This window comes from Euleptes europaea, chromosome 10 (assembly GCF_029931775.1).
Source record: "Euleptes europaea isolate rEulEur1 chromosome 10, rEulEur1.hap1, whole genome shotgun sequence".
NCBI lineage: Eukaryota > Metazoa > Chordata > Lepidosauria > Squamata > Sphaerodactylidae > Euleptes > Euleptes europaea.
Window position 1 is genome coordinate 5980050 of NC_079321.1, and position 22560 is coordinate 6002609.

General features: G+C 48.7%; 1 protein-coding gene across 1 annotated transcript in view; it reads left to right on the top strand.

The window, feature by feature from the left end:
- The first annotated feature begins 256 nt into the window (after window positions 1-256).
- Window positions 257-22560, top strand: part of SPRED2 (sprouty related EVH1 domain containing 2) — a 65906-nt gene continuing 43602 nt past the window's right edge. The window contains exon 1 of the mRNA XM_056856639.1: window positions 257-292. Within this exon, the coding sequence (XP_056712617.1) occupies window positions 267-292 (26 nt within the window). The 5' untranslated portion in view covers window positions 257-266. The remainder of the gene's footprint in view (window positions 293-22560) is intronic.

The window sequence follows — 22560 nt, forward strand, 5'->3', positions numbered from 1 at the left end:
CCTCCCGGGTGACGTCATCGCTTCCGCCCCGCTCCCCCCCTCCCCCCCCCAGGATCCAACATGGAGTAAAGGCAGCGATGGGGCTGGGACGGGGCCGCCGCCGCCTGCCCCCCCCCGCTGAGCGCCCCCCCGACCCCCGCTGAGCCCCCCCGGCCTCCCCCCCCCCCCCGCTCTTTCCTCGGCGGACCAGGCGCGACCCCCCCCCCCGCGATGTAAGAGGCGAGGATGAAGAGGGGGCTGAGAGCCACGCCGGGGAGGGGGAGAAGATGACCGAGGAGGGCCGCCCGGACGAGTGAGTGGCCGCGGGGGGGGGGGACATCTGGCTGGAGAGGGGGGCTGGGGAAGGGGGCGCCGGGGATGCCGGGGGGGGACGCCTGGAGTGCCGTCCCCCCCCCGTCGGATCGCCTTTGGGGCTCTTTCCCGGGGCGGGTGGGCCTTTCCCTTGCATGCACGGAGCCCCCCAGTCTAGGTTCTGGACTGGGGGGGTCCCCCAAGGCAGAGGACCCCCATCCGTCTAGGCTCGTGAGCCGGGGGACCCCAATGCACGGACCCCCCCCTGTTTGGACTGGGGGGTCCCCCAATGCACGGAGCCCCCCCTCTAGGCTCTGGACTGGGGGGTCCCCTTTTGCACGGAGCCCCCCAGTCTAGGTCCTGGCCTGGGGGGGTCCCCCAAGGCAGAGGACCCCCATCCGTCTAGGCTCTTGAGCCGGGGGACCCCAATGCACGGACCCCCCCCGTTTGGACTGGGGGTCCCCCAATGCACGGAGCCCCCCCCCTCTAGGCTCTGGACTGGGGGGGTCCCCTATTGCACGGAGCCCCGGCCCGTCTGGGCTCTGGACTGGGGGGTCCCCCAAGGCAGAGGACCCCCATCCGTCTAGGCTCTTGAGCCGGGGGACCTCAATGCACGGACCCCCCTGTTTGGACTGGGGGGTCCCCCAATGCACGGGAGCCCCCCCTCTAGGCTCTGGACTGGGGGGTCCCCTTTTGCACGGAGCCCCCGCCCGTCTGGGCTCTGGACTGGGGGGGGGGTCCCCCAAGGCAGAGGATCCCCATCCGTCTAGGCTCTTGAGCCGGGGGACCTCAATGCACGGACCCCCCCCCTGTTTGGACTGGGGGGGTTCCCCAATGCACGGAGCCCCCCCCTCTAGGCTCTGGACTGGGGGGTCCCCTTTTGCACGGAGCCCCCGCCCGTCTGGGCTCTGGACTGGGGGGTCCCCCAAGGCAGATGACCCCCATCCGTCTAGGCCCTTGAGCCGGGGGACCCCAATGCACGGACCCCCCCTGTTTGGACTGGGGGGTTCCCCCAATGCACGGAGCCCCCACCCGTCTGGGCTCTGGACTGGGGGGTCCCCCAATGCAGAGGACCCTAGGCTCTTGAGCCGGGGGGCCTTAATGCACAGAGCCCCCCCCCCGTTTGGACTGGGGGGTTCCCCCCATGCACGGAGCCCCCGCCGTCTGGGCTCTGGACTGGGGGGGTCCCCAATTTTGCACGGCGGGGAGTCTTTCTGTCTCCGGCCCCGCACGCCCACTTCTCTCCCCCCCCCGGGCGGGGGCCTGGCGTGTGTTTGCAGCTTTCGCACCCGCCATTTCTTTTCTTCTAATTCTTTTTTTCTTCAATCGCTCCGATTTGCATACCCCATTTCCATTCATAAAAAACAACAACATACGGCCTGCGCTGCGGCCGCGGGAGGGAGGGAGGGAGACCAGCCTCGAGGCGGGGGGGAGGGGGAGAGAGAGACGGGGGAGGGGGAGAGAGAGACGGGGGAGGGGCTCGGTTTGTTTTGCTATTTTGCAAGATCCGGGGGCAGGAAGGAGCCCGGGCCCACTCGCCGTTGGGAGCGACATATGTGGGGGGGGGAGGCCTGGCCTGGCTGGCTGGGATGTTGCATCGAGCGCGAGGAGGAGGAGGAGATGATGAAGAAGGGGTGGGGGCGAGAAAGGGTGCTCGTGAGAATGGGCCAGGCGGGCCGTGCAAAAGACGCTTGGGCTTCGTAGCAAGGGGAGGGGAGGAGCGTGCCTTGCGGGGGGGGGAAATGCGTGCAAGAAAAAGAAAACGTGGCTGGCCGGAAAAATGCGTGCAGGGAAAATAAAGCGCAGCTTGCAAGAGACAAATATGCAGGAAAAAAATAAAGCTTGCCAGAGGAATGCGTGCAGGAGAAATAAAAGTGCGGCTTGCAAGAGGAAAGCGTGCAAGGGAAAATAAAGCGCAGCTTACAAGAGACAAATATGCAGGGGAAATGAAGCTTGCAAGAGGAATGCGTGCAGGGAAAATAAAAGTGCGGCTTGCAAGAGGAAAGCATGCAGGGAAAATAAAGAGCTGCTTGCAAGAGCAGTGCGTGCAGGGAAAATAAAATGCAAGAGGAATGCATGCAGGGAAAATAAAAGTGCGGCTTGCAAGAGGAAAGCATGCAGGGAAAATAAAGAGCTGCTTGCAAGAGCAATGCGTGCAGGAAAAAAATAAAATGCAGCTGGTAAGAGGAAAGCGTGCAGGGAAAATAAAGCGCAGCTTGCAAGAGACAAATATGCAGGGAAAATAAAGCTTGCAAGAGGAATGCATGCAGGGAAAATAAAAGTGCGGCTTGCAAGAGGAAAGCATGCAGGGAAAATAAAGAGCAGCTTGCAAGAGCAATGCGTGCAGGAAAAAAATAAAATGCAGCTGGTGAGAGGAAAGCGTGCAGGGAAAATAAAGCGCAGCTTGCAAGAGACAAATATGCAGGGAAAATAAAGCTTGCAAGAGGAATGCATGCAGGGAAAATAAAAGTGCGGCTTGCAAGAGGAAAGCATGCAGGGAAAATAAAGAGCCGCTTGCGAGAGCAATGCGTGCAGGGGAAAAAATAAAATGCAGCTGGTGAGAGGAAAGCGTGCAGGGAAAATAAAGCGCAGCTTGCAAGGGAAATGCATGCAAGAAAAAGACGGCGCGGCCGTGAGCAGAACTGCGCGGGGGGGGCGCCTTTTGCAAGCCCTGGCTCCCCTCCAGCCGCGCCCCTCCGGTGGGGCTCTGCCAGCCTGGGGTGAGGGAAGGTGACTGGCTTGGCCTGGCGGCTGCAGGCCTAACAGAGCTGGGTGGTTGGGTTTTTTTTGTGAATCGGACGGGTTCCCGTTCTGGTCACGTGACGCGGACATTCATAAATCCGGTAACCTTCAGCCTCGGTTCATTCACGCCCGGGTGGCTGCCGCCCCGCCCGCCCGCCGCCTTGAATGGGTGGCGCGGAGAGGAAAAGAAGGGGGTCGGATGTGGGGGGTGGAAATCAGTGGGTCGCCCTCGCGGGGGTTTTGGGAGACCCCCAAATAGCCACCGGCCTGCCTTCCATGCTGGAGAGGGGAAGTGAGTCGTTTTTTTTTTACCTCCTCCCTGTCTCTTTTTAATGCGACTGTTGGATGGGAAAGGTTTGGCATCCGTGGAGAGGATGTTGCTCTTTGCTAGTTCAGCTTTGTGGAAATTGGGTGGGGGGTCACATAAATGGCCTGGCCTTGTCCAAATTTGACAAGAGACGGACACCGGAATATTAAATTGGTTTCGGCTTTTAATGTTTTTTTCGATTGGTGTAGGTTCTTTGGCTGGTGGTTGTTCTTTAATCTATTTATATTTTTTAAAGCCATGCTTCAGTGTGATGTATTGGTTGAGAGTGTCGGTGTAGTGCTGGAAAGATCTGGGTTCGGATCCCCACTTGTGCCCTGGAAGCTCACTGGGCGAACTTTGGGCCGGTCGCATTCTCTCAGCCTAAACAACCCCGCAGGGTTGTTGTCCGGTTAAAACAGAGGAGTGGAGAATGATGTCGGCCGCTTTGGGGTCCTCATTTGGGGAGAAAGGCGTGGGGTGTAAATGAACTAAATAAATAAACAAAATCTCTCCAGGGCTGGGACAAAACAAGGGAGGCGATGGGTCAGTTGGGCCTCTGAAATATTTGAAGCGAGCTTTGGAGCATTTCCGGCTTAGCGATGGGGAAGCCCCAGATGTCGGTATGATGCTCTGGATGTTGGGTCACTCATAAGCAGTCTTCAGTCCAACTCCTGTTTGGGAAGGGGATGTTGTCAGTTTGGCTAGCGTTGAAGCCTCATCTTCAGAACCAACGGGTTGAAATCAAATCAAAAGAGTTTCCATCTAGACATTAGGAAGAATTTTCTAACAGCGGTTCCTCAGTGGAACAGGCTTCCTCGGGAGGTGGGTAAGCGCTCCTTCCCTGGAGGTTTTTAAGAAGAGGCTAGATGGCCATTTGTCAGCAGCGCTGACTCTATGACCTTAGGCAGATCATGAGAGGGAGGGCATCTTGACCATCTTCTGGGCATGGAGTAGGAGTCACTGGGGGAGTGGGGTGGGGAGGTAGTTGTGAATTCTCTGCATTGTGTAGGGGGTTGGACTAGATGACCCTGGTGGTCCCTTCCAACTCTAGCATTCTGTGTGGTTTCCCTTATTCCCTGTGGGCAAGCCTGATTCTCTATGGGCAATCATGCATTCCCTATGGGCAATCTTCTGGGCATGGAGTAGGGATCACTGGTGGTGTGGGGGCTAGGTAGTTGTGAATTTCTTGCATTGTGCAGGGGGTTGTACTAGATGACCCTGGTGATCCCTTCCGACTCTATGGTTCTCTAAGTGAGCTGTGGCTCACAAAAGCTCATACCCTGCCACAAATGTTGTTAGTCTTTAAGGTGCTACTGGACTCTTGCTCTTTTCTACGAACATCTTTAAAGACTGAGAATTGCTGAGCCTTTGTTCAAAAGAGAAAGGCGGGGTAAGCGATATAAAATATATTAAATCCCAAAGCAGTGATTTTGCGATGGGAGTCTTTTTTTTGTTTAAGTCCTTTTGTTGAAGAATTCAGACTTTTGGGGTCAGAAACAGGGTGTACAGTTAAAAATAAACTGCTGTTTGTTTTTGCTGGAACACAGCGACACGACGGTAACTCTGTAGTTATCATCAGGGTAGCGAAAAGAGACCTGGTGGACGGAAGAATGGGGAATTAACTGAGGAAATGGTGAGTAGTGGTGTTAAAGGAAGATGGAACCGGAGAGCAAGTGGGGGGAAAGTCACAAGTCACGCTGGACACTGAGGTGGAACGGATGTGAGTTGTTGACCAGATCTTTCCTGGAAGCAGTGTGGCGTATGGTTAGTGTGTCCGGCTTGGATCTCGGAGGCCAGGCTTTAAAATACCGCACCACCGTGAAGCTTTCTGGGAGACCTTGGGCCAATCAGGTTCTTTCAGCATAATCCATTTGACTGGGTGGGTTAAAACGGGGATGGGGTAACTCAACATGCCGCTCTGAGATAGTCAGATCAGGTAAAAAGACGTGTTAGATACTTAGGAAGGAAGTGGCCGCAGGATAAGGTATCCGGTGGGGACCTCAAGAGAGATCTGGTTGTTGGGCAAGAGTGGGGAGGGGATGGGGCTCAGTGGTAGAGCATCTGTTTGGCATGCAGAAGGTCCCAGGTTCAATCCCCGGCATCTCCAGTTAAAGGGACTAGGCAAGTAGGTGATGGGAAAGACCTCTGCCTGAGACCCTGGAGAGCCGCTGCCTGAACGTGTAGACAATACTGACTTTGATGGACCAAGGGTCTGATTCAGTATGGCAGCTTCATGTGTTCAAGTGTCTTGATGCTGAACGGATAACTTTGCTGACTTGCAGCTTCTTCCTTTCGCTCCAAAATTGTGCCTTGGCAAGCAAGCCGAAGAGGGCGAAAGCATAGAGGGCAGAGGAGCAGGGCCAGAATTGAATTTCACATAATTGATTTGAGCTAACCAGCCCGTTCTTTGGCTGTGTGGTTTTATTCTGGTACTGTTGCAGTTAACTTAACGGTTTTCAAGGCAAGAAAGGAACATTGCCTGCAAGTGTGTAGCAAGCCTGGACTTCCTTGTTGGTCTCCCATCTAAATACTCACTAGGGCCCACCCTACTTAGCTTCTAAGATCTGACAAGATCAGGCTTGCCTGGGCCATCCAGGTCAGGGCAGGAGTGGTTTGCCATTGCCTGCCTCTGAATCACAACCCTGGACTTCCCTGGGGGATCTCTCGTACAAACACTAACCAGGGCTGACCCTGCCTAGCTTCTGACATGGTCAGGCAAGCCATCCAGGTCAGGACAGAAACATTGTAGGTAGATTAATTTCCAGGTCAGGGCAGAGGTGGTTTTTCCATTGCCTGCCTCTGCGTAGCAGCCCTGGACTCCCTTGGCTGTTTCCAAGATCAGGCTAGCCTTGGAAGGGCCCACCTGGGTCATCTAGTCCAACCCCCTGCACAATGCAGGAATTTCACAGCTGCCTTTCCCCCCACACACACCCACACACAGTGACCCATACTCCATCCCAGTCAGGGCAATAATTAAGTGCTATCAGGTCACAGCCAATTTATGGTGACCCCATAGGATTTTCAAGTCAAAGCGTTCAGAGATGGTTTGCCATTGCCTGTCTCTGGACAGCAACCCTGGACTTCCTGGGTAGTCTCCCATCCAAGTACTGACCAGGGCTGACCCTGCTTAGCTTCCCAGAGCTGATGAGATGGGGCTACCCAAGGCCATCCAGCTGAGGCTTTTATTCTAAGCGAGTGTAACTTCGGAAGAGAAACTTTCCCAGCATTTCTTGAGTCGCTTTCCAAAGCTTCCTGGGAACCTGTTTTCTAACGGGCCGTGAGACCTGCATGTGGCCCTCCTGTTACTGGAAATGTTTTTCTCTTCTTCTCTTCCTCTGGCTGCTTTTGGCTTTGGAGGACCAAAACAGTGTATCCCAACTTGTTCAGCTGGCTCAGTGGCTGGCTGATTATTTGTCAGGGATGCTTTAGGTCATCTTGAATGGTGTGAGGTATTGTACTGGATGGCCTGTAGGCCCCTTCCAACGTTTTAATTATGTGACTTTCACATGATCGAGAGTAATGTATCGGGATAACCAATGTCCCTTGCTTCCAGTGAGCCGGTGTGGTGTAGTGGTTAAGAGCGGTGGTTTGGAGTGGTGGACTCTGATCTGGAGAACTGGGTTTGATTCCCCACTCCTCCACATGAGCGGCGGAGGCTAATCTGGTGAACTGGGTTGGTTTCCCCACTCCTACACATGAAGCCAGCTGGGTGACCTTGGGCTAGTCACAGCTCTGTTAGAGCTTTCTCAGCCCCACCTATCTCACAGGGTGTCTGTTGTGGGGAGGGGAAGGGAAGGTGACTGTAAGCCACTTTGATCCTTAAGTGGTAGAGAAAGTCGGCATTTAAAAACCGACTTCTTGCTCCTCCTCTTCTTCCTCCTCAATATGTGCTTTCTCATTCTGAGCTGGGTCATCCAGGCAAGCCCAATCTCAGAAGCTAAGCAGGGTCGTCCCTGTTTAGTAAATGGATGGGAGACCACCAAAGGAAGTCCAGGGTTGCTAAGCAGAGGCAGGCAATGGCAAACCCACCTCTGAATGTCTCTTGCCTTGAAAACTACAGGGTTGCCAATTAGTCAGTTGTGACTTGACAACACTTTCTACAACCACAACTGAGATACCCAGACTTGGGTAGACAATGGCAAACCACCTATGAACGTCTCTGACCTGCCTTGGATAGCACAGAGTAGCCTGAACTCAACAAATCTTGGAAGCTAAGCAGGGGTAGCCCTGGCTAGCACTTGGACGGGAGACCCCCGAGGAAGTCCAGGGTTGCTACGCAGAGGCAGGCGATGGCAAACCAACTCTGCCCTGACCTGGATGTCCCAGGCTACCTCGATCTCATCAGATCTCAGAAACTAAGCAGGGTCAGCCCTGGTTAGTACTTGGATGGGAGACCACCAAAGGTTGCTATGCAGAGGCAGACAGTGGCAAACCACCTCTGAATGTACCTTGCTTCGAAAACTCGATGGGGTCGCCATCACTCATCTGCAACTTGACGGCACTTCCCACTGCCACATGCGCTTTTTCATTTAGCCAACCTTACGATTGATAGTTTAAAGACCCCTGGTATTCCTCGTGTATTCCTGGTGCTTTGAAGACTCACCTGGGTCATTTCCTGCGTCCCCAGGCGTTAATGAACAATTAAGTGCACAGGATATTTTCCCTCTGTGCATGATGTTAACAGAGGCAGAATGGATGCTGGCCCATTAAATCCTTACCTGCAGCTTTCTGCTAACAAGACACCATTTAAACAGCGGTAGAGCAGGGAAAACAGAGGTTTCTCCAGTAATTTGGAATGTATTTTCTGGTAAATGTTCAGTTAACGGAATAGCTTCGGTTCAGTTTAGAAACCATTAGCCGTAACCTTTTAAGAGGTGTGTGATATCGTAAAGATTACCCATAGGCGTGGTGCTGATAATCTTGTGGGTCATCTGATACGAAGTTCTCCTGTGCCCATGTATAAACACTGAGGATAAGAGATACTTCTTATTTGCCAGTGTGGGATGTGATGGTGGTCTTAGAATCATAGAGTTGGAAAGGACCATCAGGGCCATCTAGTCCAACCCCCCGCACAATGCAGGAAATTCACAACTACCTCCCCCCAAACACACAGTGACCCCCTACTCCATGCCCAGAAGATGCCAACAAAAATCCTCCAGGATCCCTGGCCTGGAGGAAAATTGCTTCCTGACCCCAAGGTGGTGATAAGCATATCCCTGGGCATGCAAGAAAGGACCACAAGACCCAAGCATTGATGCAACCCTTCTTGCCCTCCCTCTCATGATCTGCCTAAGTTCACAGAATCAGCCTTGCTGATAGACGGCCATCTAGCCTCTGCTTAAAATCCTCCAAAGAAGGAGAGCCCAGCACCTCCTGAAGAAGCCTATTCCACTTACAGCTACCCAGGCTGGCACAGTAGCGCCATAAAGGGGGTCAAAAAATGTATTTCCAAGGACAACGGCATAACACTGGAGTCCCCCCCACCAAAAAAATTCTACAACTGGGAAAGTACGGTCTAAATCAGGGGTCTCCAATCTTTTTGAGCCTGCAGTCCCATTTGGAGTTCTGACACAACGTGGTGGGCACAGCAACAAAATGGCTGAGAGAGCTCTAAGAGAGCTGTGACTAGCCCAAGGTCACCCAGCTGGCTTCATGTGTACGAGTGGGGAAACCATCCCGGTCCACCAGATCAGAGTCCGCCGCTCGTGGGGGAGTGGGGAATCGAACCTGGTTCCCCAGATCAGAGTCCGCCGTTCATGTGGGAGAGTGGGGAATTGAACCCGGTTCTCAGATTAGAGTCCACAGCCCCCTTACTCTGTAGCCAAGTGTTAGCTTCAGCCGTACAGGGAAGATCTTTGTGCTGCGGCCAACGCAATGGTTTTTTTTAAGTCTGCACAGCCAATCAGAAGCCTTGCTGGGCTAAAGTCCCACCTGGCCCCAACCCCTTTCTAAAAAACACTTGACGGGCACCAGGAAAGGTGTCAGCAGACACCATGGTGCTCACGAGCACAACATTGGGGATCCCTGATCGAAAATAATATGCTCCACAATCCCGGGTGAATTGTGTTTCCGTGTGACCAAAGGAACCTGACATACTTCATTAAAAAACACGTCAATAGAGCGCCCTAGATACATGCCAACCAGCATTCTCTTAGGCTCAGAGTGCATAGAGGATTTCCATGGTTGGCCGGTTTCTACCAATTCTCTCCTCCGGCGGGCCCCTTAATGCTGTTCGTAAGGGTCCCCTGTTCCCAGGAGTAGCGTTATGGGATACGTTTTTAGGTTGCAGTTTAGGCAAGCAGTTCACATCCTGTGGAAGGAAACTCCTTCGGCCAGTGGAAATTCCTGGTGGATCCACCAGTGTGGTTTATTTATGCAATCCCGTTTGCAAGGCGAACGGTTCCCTTCCGTTCAGTTCTGTGCATTTCCCGGTTTTGGAACTGTTTCACGGTGAATATTCTTTGGTTAGGTTTATGAACGAGAAGGTAGCAGGGCTTTTTTGTCCTTTGAGAGGTTGAATTGCAATGACTGGAGAGGAGAACAATAAAGATTTGCACGTGAAGTGATGGTATCACTTTATTCTTAGATCTCAGCTAGAGTACTGTGTTCAGTTTTGGGCACCACAATTTAAGAAAGATGTAGACAAGCTGGAACGTGTCCAGAGGAGGGCAACAAAGATGGTGAGGGGTCTGGAGACCAAGTCCTATGAAGAAAGGTTGAAGGAGCTGGGTATGTTTAGCCAGGAGAGGAGAAGACTGAGAGGGGATATGATAAAACCATCTTCAAGTACTTGAAGGCCTGTCATTTAGAGGAGGGTGCCGAGTTTTTTTCTGTTGTCCCTGAAGGTTGGACCAGAACCAACGGGTTGAAAGTAAACTAAAAGAGTTTCCAACAGTTAGAGCAGTTCCTCAGTGGAACAGGCTTCCTCGGGAGGTGGTGAGCTCTCCTTCCCTGGTGGTTTTTAAGCAGAGGCTAGATGGCCATCTGTCAGCAATGCTGATTCTATGATCTTAGGCAGGTCATGAGAGGGAGGGCATCTTGACCATCTTCTGGGCATGGATTAGGGGTCACGGGTGTGTAGGGGGGAGGTAGTTGTGAATGTCCTGCATTGTGCGGGGGATTGGACTAGATGACCCTGGTGGTCCCTTCCAACTCTGTGATTCTATGCAACAGTAACAGCCCGACAACTTCCTCAAAAAAAGACTGGCTACCACCACTGAAAGGGAAGTGCTGGTTATTTCGAGGCCCGCTTTGAATCCATGTGGGGTTAAGGCCATGCCGGAACTTCCTTTTGAAGCCTAGCACATTTCCCCAGAAACAGTTTCTTGAAAATAGGAAGTCTTGAAAACTACAGAATCAGAAAAGTATCTTTATAAAGAATGCCTTTCCCGGTGGAAACAAAGATATCCTTTCCTTCTTCTTTCAGTGTAATTCTGTCAACCCTACTTTTTATACTGTTTTATCTTAATTGAGGGGTAACCTGCCACCTCTTTCCAGCAATATGAGAGATATTGGTTCTTGTAGGTTATCCGGGCTGTGTAACCGTGGTCTTGGAATTTTCTTTCCTGACGTTTCGCCAGCAACTGTGGCAGGCATCTTCAGAGTAGTAACACTGAAGGACAGTGTCTCTCAGTGTCAAGGGTGTAGGAAGAGTAATATATAGTCAGAAAGGGGTTGGGTTTGAGCTGAGTATTGTCCTGCAAAAGTATTGTCCTGTAAGTATCAAGATAATGTGCTAATGAGGGTATGGTATGTTGATATGGAACCATTGTATCCTGAAGTGATCTGTTAATGTGTGTAATCCAAAACTAATCTGTATGGCTATTGTTGAATGTTGTCTTTGTCTGGAGGTTTTTCAGGGCAGGAAGCCAAGCCTTATTCATTCTTAAACTCTCCTCTTTTCTGTTAAAGTTGTGCTGATGTTTATGAATTTCAATGGCTTCTCTGTGCAATCTGACAAAATAGTTGGTAGAATTGTCCAGTCTTTCAGTGTCTTGGAATAAGACCCTGTGTCCTGTTTGTGTCAGTCCATGTTCAGCCACTGCTGATTTCTCAGGTTGGCCAAGTCTGCAGTATCTTTCATGTTCTTTTATCCTTGTTTGTATGCTGCGTTTTGTGGTCCCGATGTAAACTTCTCCACAGCTGCAAGGTATACGATATACTCCTGCAGAGGTGAGGGGGTCTCTTTTGTCTTTTGCTGATCGTAGCATTTGTTGTATTTTCTTGGTGGGTTTAAACACTGTTTGTAGGTTATGTTTTTTCAAAAGTTTCTCCATCCTTGGTTCTTGTAGGTTATCCGGGCTGTGTAACCGTGGTCTTGGAATTTTCTTTCCTGACGTTTCGCCAGCAACTGTGGCAGGCATCTTCAGAGTAGTAACACTGAAGGACAGTGTCTCTCAGTGTCAAGGGTGTAGGAAGAGTAATATATAGTCAGAAAGGGGTTGGGTTTGAGCTGAGTATTGTCCTGCAAAAGTATTGTCCTGTAAGTATCAAGATAATGTGCTAATGAGGGTATGGTATGTTAATATGGAACCATTGTATCCTGAAGTGATCTGTTAATGTGTGTAATCCAAAGCTAATCTGTATGGCTATTGTTGAATGTTGTCTTTGTCTGGAGGTTTTTCAGGGCAGGAAGCCAAGCCTTATTCATTCTTAAACTCTCCTCTTTTCTGTTAAAGTTGTGCTGATGTTTATGAATTTCAATGGCTTCTCTGTGCAATCTGACAAAATAGTTGGTAGAATTGTCCAATCTTTCAGTGTCTTGGAATAAGACCCTGTGTCCTGTTTGTGTCAGTCCATGTTCAGCCACTGCTGATTTCTCAGGTTGGCCAAGTCTGCAGTATCTTTCATGTTCTTTTATCCTTGTTTGTATGCTGCGTTTTGGTTCAGGTTCGTAGATGATACATTTACCATTTGGAGCCATGGTGAAGAAAAATTAATGGACTTTCTAAACCATCTTAATAATATCCATCCAAACATTCAGTTTACCATGGAAAAGGAAATTGAGGGTAAACTCCCATTTCTTGATACCCTTGTCTTCCGTAAATCAAACCTTCAGTTAGGTCACAAGGTCTACCGGAAACCAACTCACACAGATCGCTACTTACACAAAAACTCCAACCACCACCCCCGACAGAAAAGAGGAATAATCAAAACATTAATGGACCGTGCAAGACGGATCTGTGAACCACAGTTTCTCAAAGAAGAAACTAATCATCTAAATCACGCACTGCTAGCAAACGGCTACTCCAAGAATGAAATCAGAAGGGCCATTAAACCAAACAAAAATCAGAAAACTCAAGAAAAACAGTCTCCCATAGGAAAGGTATTCTTGCCATTTATTAAAGGAGTCACTGATAGGATGGAGAAACTTTTGAAAAAACATAACCTACAAACAGTGTTTAAACCCACCAAGAAAATACAACAAATGCTACGATCAGCAAAAGACAAAAGAGACCCCCTCACCTCTGCAGGAGTATATCGTATACCTTGCAGCTGTGGAGAAGTTTACATCGGGACCACAAAACGCAGCATACAAACAAGGATAAAAGAACATGAAAGATACTGCAGACTTGGCCAACCTGAGAAATCAGCAGTGGCTGAACATGGACTGACACAAACAGGACACAGGGTCTTATTCCAAGACACTGAAAGATTGGACAATTCTACCAACTATTTTGTCAGATTGCACAGAGAAGCCATTGAAATTCATAAACATCAGCACAACTTTAACAGAAAAGAGGAGAGTTTAAGAATGAATAAGGCTTGGCTTCCTGCCCTGAAAAACCTCCAGACAAAGACAACATTCAACAATAGCCATACAGATTAGCTTTGGATTACACACATTAACAGATCACTTCAGGATACAATGGTTCCATATTAACATACCATACCCTCATTAGCACATTATCTTGATACTTACAGGACAATACTTTTGCAGGACAATACTCAGCTCAAACCCAACCCCTTTCTGACTATATATTACTCTTCCTACACCCTTGACACTGAGAGACACTGTCCTTCAGTGTTACTACTCTGAAGATGCCTGCCACAGTTGCTGGCGAAACGTCAGGAAAGAAAATTCCAAGACCACGGTTACACAGCCCGGATAACCTACAAGAACCAATGAACTCTGACCGTGAAAGCCTTCGACAATAATATGAGAGATACTTAGGCATCATCTAAAGACCTGGAAAAGACAGTCGTGCTAAGAAAAGTCAAAGGCAGCAGGAAAAGAGGAAGACCCAACAAGAGATGGATGGGACTCTATGAAGGAAGCCACTGCCCTCAGTTCGCAAGACCTGAGCAAGGCTGTTAAGGACAGGACATTTTGGAGGACATTGATTCATAGAAGCAGGGTCTGCCCTGGTTAGTGTTTGGATGGGGACCCCCAAGGAAGTCCAGGGTTGTGATTCAGAGGCAAGCAATGGCAAACTACCTCTGCCCTGACCTGGATGTCCAAGGCTACCTCGATCTCATCAGATCTCAGAAGCTAAGCAGGTTCAGCCCTGGTTCATCCTCTTATGGGTGACCTACCAAGGAAGTTTGGGGTCACTACCCAGAGGCAGGCAATGGCAAACCACCTCTGAACATCTCTTGCCTTGAAAACCCTACGGGGTTGTCATAAGTTGGTTTGCGATTTGATGACATCCTACCACCACAGTGTCTTAGTGCCAAATGAGGAAATACATACTGGTGCATGTCACACTTGGGAAAACTACGGTAATGTGTTTAAACTAGGATTTTTGCAGTGCTGCTGGGAATTACCAGTTAGGGCTTCCCCGTGGTCCTGACCTGCTATCGGCTCAATTTCCACAGGCTGTCAGCTACCTGGTGTAAGGTTTCTATTTGAAGAGTGCACAGGGGAATTTCCAGTGGGATAGGAATGAAGCATGCGAAATCCAGCAGCCTGGGACCTCTTTGGAAGCCCCTTTGAGTTCCCCACCCTTCCAAGGCATAGCCAAAATAAATATAAATTCTCATGTGTGAGATAATGCACACCCTTCTATCACGGTCTTCTGTCAGCAGCGTGACAACTTTTTTTTGTTTCATCTGGCGTTCCCTCAATGCCTGCTTCAATTTGCAGCCCTCTGTTTATATATCAGTTTTGCGATGAACACATTAAGCTGCCTCCTACTGAATCCAACCATCACATGAAGCTGCCTTCTACTGAATCGGACCCTTGGTCCATCAAAGTCAGTATTTTCTGCTCAGACCGGCAGCTGCTCTCCAGGGTCTCAGGCAGGGGTCTTTCACATCACCTACTTGCCTAGTCCCTTTAACTGGAGATGCCTGGGATTGAATCTGAGACCTTCTGCATGCAAAGCAGAGGCTCTGCCACTGAGCCACGGCCCCTCCCCAAAATGCTTGCATCCTATGTATTTTGAACATATGAACACATAAAGCTGCCTTATATTGAATCAGACCCTTGATCCATCAAAGTCAGTATTGTCTCCTGACTGGCAGCGGCTCTCCAGGGTCTCAGGCGGAGGTCTTTCACATCCCCTACTTGCCTGGTCCCTTTAACTGGAGATGCCAGGGATTGAACCTGGGACCTTACACGTTCCCCGTTACCTCAAGGTCAGTTTTGTCTACTCAGACTGAGCGGCTCCCCAGGGCCTCTTTTAGTGTGCTCTTTTCCTTTGTCAGCCACCTCTGTGGCCTGAATTGGGCAAAAAGATGGGAGACAAAAGTTGTAAATAATAATGACAGCCATACATTTTTAGCTTGTCCCCCAGATTGCCAGAGAGCGGAGTATACCTGCTGATCCCTTCCAAAGGATTTTGCTCCAGCAGTAGAGTTTCTTGTGGTATGGAAGCATTTCTAGGCTCTGAGATCTAGCCGGCAATGGAAAAGTTAGCATCACCTTAGGTTATCTTTTAGGGACTCCTGCCCTTTGGTGAGGGAACTAGTGTGGTATAGTGGTTAGAGCAGGGGATGTCGAACTCAATTGTTACGAGGGCCGGAAATGACATATATGTTGCTTGGTCAGGCCGGCCCATACCTCACCAGCCCAGATGGGGGGTGGGGGGGGGGCTGCCTTGCAGGCCAGATAAGCGCTCTCATGGGGCTGAATCTGGCCCTTATGTTTGACACCCCTGGGTTAGAGTTTCGGACTAGGATCTGGGAGACCCGGGTTCAAATCACCAGTGCCATGGAAACTTGCTGGGTGACCTTGGGCCAGTCATGCACACTCAGCCAAACCTACCTCACAGGGTTGGGGTGAGGATAAAGCGGAGGAGAGGAGTACGATGTAAGCCACCTTGGGTCCCCATGGGGAGAGAAAGGTTGGATGTAAATCAAGTAAATACATAGATAATAACTCTTTTTAACTGCTGTGATTCTGAGAAGACCAGATTCCAGTAGACCAGATTTTTGATTTGTCATTACTGCTGTGTGCTCTATTTTTGCTTTCTTTCATCAGCCTTGTTATCAGGTATGAAAGGTAAAGAGAATTGTGAGTCGTTTTGTTGCAGTTTTTAATTGGGAGACTTTACTACTACAGCCAGCGGCTGTATTGACTGGGCGTTATTGCCGAATTCCCAAAAATCAACGTTTTTGCATCTGTGGAACATCTGCTCTGGAGGACTTATACCTCTACTTATTTAAATGCCCTCTCTATGTGGAACCCAGGGCTAAATTTCTTGCCGGATTGGTTTCTGGCCTCAACGCTTGTCCTAGTGCTGAGAAATTAGTATTTTTGTTAAAAGACTCTGATGGGTTTGTTTCTTATAGGACCTCCCTGTATGCTCTGGCGGCAAAGAAAATAAGGTCCAATAGGGTTGCTAAGAGAGCTGATCCTTCGAGTTGATTTTAACAATTGCAAGGTCTCATTGACCGATTGGGACAACCCCGCAATTTTTAGCTATCAATGCTCTATGCATCAATTTAGCATAGTTTTATTATGTATATTTATTATCAATCCAGCAATTTTTAACCTAGCATTTTCTTTTTATTATGCATTTGTGGTATTGTTGACGCATCTGTAATGGCCTAAGGCTATATGCAAATAAAACTATTCATTCAGTTGGGAGGCTTTCGTTGCGTGACATATCACCGGTGGATCGAAATCTGTTTCTGTGGCTGTATTTTTAACGGGCGAAGGGAAAACGGGTGCATGATAAGGGAGCCGGCGATCGGTTAGTCCTTGTTACCATGTACCTGCCGAGTCAGTTCCTTAGTGCAGCTTTGGATTGATGCTATCAGCGGTGGATGCTGGTGACACCCAAAGCCTTCGAGACGGCACCCATCCCTTAGAGCAGTACTTTTGCAGAAGTGGTAATAACCTCACAAAACACTTAGCTACCAGCAGTTTGGCAGCCTTGTTGGAACTTGTTTGAAAGCCTTTTGTAGCGTCCTCCGTAATACACCAATGAGTCACGTTTCCTTCTCATGTGAAGGCCTGGAGTTACAAGAGGCGGCTGGCTTGTGCGTGGTGTCGATGGGCTGGATTGCTTTGCGTGTGTCAAAGGTATACTGGGCTAAGAAGCGTCGCAAACTTTGTTGTTGCAAACTATGAAGGTACTGTTGGCTGCACCGTAAAGTTGCTTTGATCTTTGGTCACATGCTGATGTTCTGCTAGGTTGCAGATTCAAAGGCTGCTTAATGATGATGATGATAAAGAGTTGGTTTTTATATGCCGACTTTCTCTACCACTTAAGGAAGAATCAAACCGGCTTACAATCACCTTCCGTTCCTCTCCCCACAACAGAAACCCTGTGAGGCAGGTGGTGCTGAGAGAGCTGTGACTAGCCCAAGGTCACCCAGCTGGCTTCATGTGGAGGAGTTTCTTGGCGTTTCAGATGTTTTGTTCTATTTAAAAGATTTTTATTTTGTTTCAGTAAGAATACAAGCAAAAATAAAATACATAGAAAAGTAATGAATTCAAATATTTTACAATTTTATCAATTTAAAGTGGTAATTTTAACCAGGTTGTTTTTATTGATCTTTATTTGTACGGGCAGTCTGTGATTCTGCAGTGCAAAACTATTTTTGAAAATTTTGATGTGTTGGAATGTGATAGGTCAGTTGACCATATTAATAAATTTGATTTGATTTACATAGAAAAGTAGAAAACAATACCATACAATACAAACATTTTAAAAAAGAAAAACAAAAAGCATATTGGGTGAACATATAAAATTTTGATAGCATTACAATAATGTCCCTTTATTATAGACTATTCTAGCTTCTTAGTAATAGATGCTTTTAATGCTTGCTTACTCATTCATTCTCTATTTTGTTAATACTTTTCCAGTCACATAATAATGCTTGCCTTGCTAAATGTGCAACTAGTTTTAACGTTACTAACGTATTTTTTAGCATTAATTTCTATTGTTTACTTCAACAGTCTAAAATTATATTCATCCATTTTCAATTTTTAGCAGTTTTGTTGATCGTTGCGCTTTCACTGTCGGTTTTATTCTAGCATTTTCTGCTGTTGCTCCGCAGGTGATCCTCTCTGGGAACAAGCAAATGTCTTATTTTAACAAGCCGCTCCGTTCTTCACCTGGTTCCTGGCCACCTTCACCTGAGAGCTCAACAGAATCTGAACACACTGCTTTGCGTCAGGCGACTTCCCGTGACAATTTCAGCTCTCTGTCTGTTTCTCTTTACCCGGGTGGCTATTTCCCGTGAATTATTATCAGTGGTTCTGCAGCGGCAATAACCAGCCCAACTGTATCTGTCGGCGAGAGCCGTGCATTATGGATCTCCCACTGTGCTCGGCTGTCAATTGGTCCGTTTGTTCTTTCCCAGGCGGAAATGCAGTCCTGGGAAATGGAAGCGTGACGGCTGCGCTTGAGCATTGGGTCTTGAAAGCAAAATGCCATTTTTTTTCGGTTTAATAACCAGCGGTCTGCCGGGAGAGGGATTTAACCAGATCAGTAGGAATCACGTCCGAGTGCCCCGCTTATCTCATTCCCAGCTAAAAGGTTTCGGCTCTTTATAAATCAGGGCAACTTCTGTTCCCCGTTTTGCCTGTATTGGAGGTATGTAGCTAGGTATGTGGCTGGTAATTTATACTCGAGGCTGACGTAGTTCTGCCTGCCGCTTCTGCCATTGTCCACTGTTGTGGGCGATAACGTTGGTTCATTAGCCGCTTAGCTCGTTCCCTGCTAAAAGGTTTTGGCTCTTTGTAAATCAGGGCAGCTTCTCCGTTCTGTCTGTATTGAAGGTACTCGGCTAGTAATTTATATTCGAGACTGACGTACTTCTGTCTGCCGCTTCTGCCGTTGTGATACCGTTGTTGACGATAACATTGGTTCATCAACAGGCGCTGAGTATTTTGGCCTTGGGTCAAAGGCAAAGTTAAGCATAGTGATGTGGATTTTGCAGAAAAATATGGACTGGGATGTATTCTAGAGAATGGTTTGGGAAACATTTCCAGTGCCTTAAACCGATCTGAACCAGCAGCCTGGAAAGTTGACGTATATTGAGAAAGAGTAGCAGGCACTACCACAAAAGGGCAGCCATGGGGGGTGAGTGGTTGCAAGGCCAATTGCAAACATGGGAGGACTGGGTCTCCTCCTTGGTTTGGGGAGGAGATTTTGGTTTCGAGGTTTTAGGATTTTCACCTTTCATGGCCGGAGAGACAGCGAGAGGTGTCCCCACGCTGAGAGACATTAGGAAGTTTCTGTCGGTGGGCACGGGCAAACACCCCTGCCTGGGAAGTTCTCAGCTCTTAGCTGGGCAGTTTTGTGGCAGGGAATAACCGTGAGTTCTTTGTTACGTATTTTCCCTCTCTGTTCAATTCAAGACCCTTTGGGTTTTGTCCCCAAGACTCAAGAAGCAAGTAGGTACCAGAGAATGCATCAGTGAGCACTGGGATTCCCAACTGCCTGGTCCTAGCAGTGAATTTCCAGCAGGGGGGCCTCCATAGGCACATTCTAGGAATTTCTCCTAGGCTCTGTGATCCTTACCACAGAGATTAGGAGGAATTCCTAGAGTGTCATCCAAAAGTGGCAGTCACAGCTTCCCCAAAAGTCACCCTTCCCAGGCATTGTGCCCCAAATCCCCTGGGATTTGCCTAGGTAGCGGTGGGATCCCAGATGAGCACTCTTGATCCTGTAGGTGCTACACTGGGTGGGTGGAGGGGTCACTGTTTTAGGATTTCTAACGTAGGCATTCTTTGCGAACGTCTGCACCTACTTACGTACGTTTGCTTTTTTAAGGTCTTACTAGGCTGGAAGTTAATATCCAAAAGGGTGCGGGGGGCACTTTGGTTTAGTCCCATATTTTTTCACCAACTGGCTGTGCGATTGGGAGAGTCTTCATATTAGAAGGGAGAGAGGACTCGGCAGAAAAGAAGGATCGGGGTTGCATCTCTTCCGGTGGGGGCTGACTAATAATCTGCAGTGCGTATTAGCTGCCGTTGCAGTTTTCAGAGATGTTTCATAGACGTGAGATTATGGGTCACTTCCTCTGTGAATCTTACGCTCCCACCCACCCCCTGATAAATGTTTGGCAGTGTCCACCTAAGCAGGGTTTCATTCTTCTATGCTTGGGAGCTTCGGTGGGTTTAGAAGGATGTAACTATGTTGAAAATGGCACTGTAAGAAGAGGAATTCAGTGATAGCCAGCATGGTGTAGTGGTTAGGAGCAGTGGACTGTAATCTGGAGAACCAGGTTCGATTCCCCACTCCTCCGCTTGAGCAGCGGGCTCTAATCTGGAGAACCAGGTTGGTTTCCCCACTTCCTACATGAAGCCTGCTGGGTGACCTTGGGCTAGTCACAGTTCTCTCTGAACTCTCAGCCCCACCTACCTTGTAAGGTGTCTGTTGTGAGGAGAGGAAGGGAGGGAGATTGTAAGCCGGTTTGAGACTCCTTAAAGGTAGAGAAAATTTGGGTATAAAAACCAGCTCTTCTTCTAGGGGAGAAATCGACTGATCTTCTTTAAACATGGTTTATACAACCTATGGAATAGGTTCCTAAATGTGGGCACTTGGGTCCATCTGAAACAAGGCCGTTATTTTCATTCTTCTCTGTGGTTGACTCTAACTTTGTCTCAAACTTGGTCTATCTCTTATTGAGGTGGAAAGTACTCTGAGATCACCTCTGACTTCTGATGACCCCGTAGGGTTTTCAAGGCAGGAGATGAGCAGAGGTGGTTTGCCATTGCTTGCCTCTGCGTGGCGGCCCTGGACTTCCTTGGTGGTCTCCCATCCAAATATTAACCAATGTCAACCCTGCTTAGCTTCTAAAATCTGACAAGATCGGGCCAGCCTGGACCATCCAGGTCAGAAAATACATCTTATTAGGACCAACCCAAATGACACAATTCGGTGTGCATGCTTTTGAGTTGGATGATCATAAAATAAAAAGATGTGTGTGGGGCGGAAACGGTTGATAAAAGGCATTTGTGTAGCTTGGGTTCTTGGCTGTGGGTGTTGCTTTTGCGCCAGCGTGGCCGCAAACTACTTCTTTCTAAGAACATAAGAAAGGCCATGCTGGATCCAACCAAGGTCCATCAAGTCCAGCAGTCTGTTCACACAGTGGCCAACCAGGTGCCTCCAGGAAGCCCACAAGCAAGACAACGGCAGCAACATTGTCCTGCCTGTCTTCCGAAGCACCTAATATAATAGGCATGCTCCTCTGAGACTAGAGAGAATAGGTATGTATCATGACCAGTATCCATTTTGACTAGTAGCCATGGATAGCCCTCCCCTCCGTGAAAATCTCCACTCCCCTCTTAAAGCCTTCCAAGTTGGCAGCCATCACCACATCCTGGGGCAGGGAGTTCCACAATGCAACTATGCGTTGTGTGAAGAAAAACTTCCTTTGATCTGTTTTGAATCTCACCCTCCAGCTTCAGCAGATGACCCCGCTTTTTGGTATTATGAGAGAGGGAGAAAAGCTTCTCCCTGTCCGCTTTCTCCATACCATGCATAATTTTATAGTCCTCTATCATGCCTCCCCTTAACCGCCTTCTTTCCAAACTGAACAGCCCTAACTGTTTTAACCTCTCTTCATAGGGCAGTCATTCTGGCCCCCTGATCATTTTGGTTGCTCTTTTCTGCACTTTCTCAAGCACTGCAATATCTTCTTGGGTGTGGGGACCAGATCTGTACACAGTATTCCAAGTGTACTCTCACCATAGATTTGTACAAGGGCAGTATGATAGCTCAAGAGGGATAGCCTGTCCTATTTCCCCAATATCAAAGTGGTGCTCGGTTAAGTGAACATATTAAAATTAGGCTAATTCCTCCCCTTTTTAAACTGGGTGTGATCCCCCCCTTCCAAGCATTTAAAGAAATATACCTCTGAAGGCAAACCGCAGTCCCTGTCTAAACCCCTGTTTGCAGCCAGTGTGTTCCACAAGACATGTTTTAACAGCGTAATTTTAGAACTGTTAGGAGGAGCCGGGGGGTGGGAAGATTCGCCGCTTATATTTTACCACTTCGAAAGGAGTCTGGCTGTTTATATAGGCTGTGAGTAAAAAAGCCATGCCCCAGAGCCGATCTAGGGTTACTAAGAATTCAAGTTGAAACACACAAAGGAGGGCGTGTGCAGGACACATGCGCGCGTGAGCTTCAAGTCTAGGCAAAGCACATCAAGGCAGTGAATATGCACATGTTGAAGAGTTGTGTTGCAGAATAGGTGGGACGTGATTGCGTTTCTTCTCTTCCTCTCCGTCTGTGGACCGGGAGTTTCATCTGATAGTGAAATACTGTTTACTGCTTGTCACTGTGACGCTGTGAATGTGTAAGATCGAGAAACTTACCCGCTGGGCTGATCGCCCTGACTGGTCAATCAAGATAAAAAAGAAAATCGCCCAGCTAGGCATTGACTTGGATTCCCTATCCCTTGGCTGGAGAGAGCTACATCCTAAACCAAATAAAACCAAGATTAACTGACCACGAACTTCAGAGCAAATTCCCTCTAACACCTCCAATCTGTTCACCTCAGCATTTCGGAATTCCACCAAATCTTGGTTCAAAATACCTGGAACACCTTGACAATCCCAAGCTCAGGAAAGCTTTTATGCAAGCCAGAACCAACACATTGCCGTCAGCGATTCTTCGCAGCAGATTCCTAAAAATAACCTATGCAGACAGAGTCTGTAGATGTGGGGCTGGATGTCCTGATTCCCTGACCCACATACTCCTGGAGTGCCATCTATATGACACTCCAAGAGACAACTTATAAAACCTTCAATTCCGAATTCCTTCTCAAACAACAGGAAAACACTCCAAAAACTACTAGCTGATCGGGACCCAGAA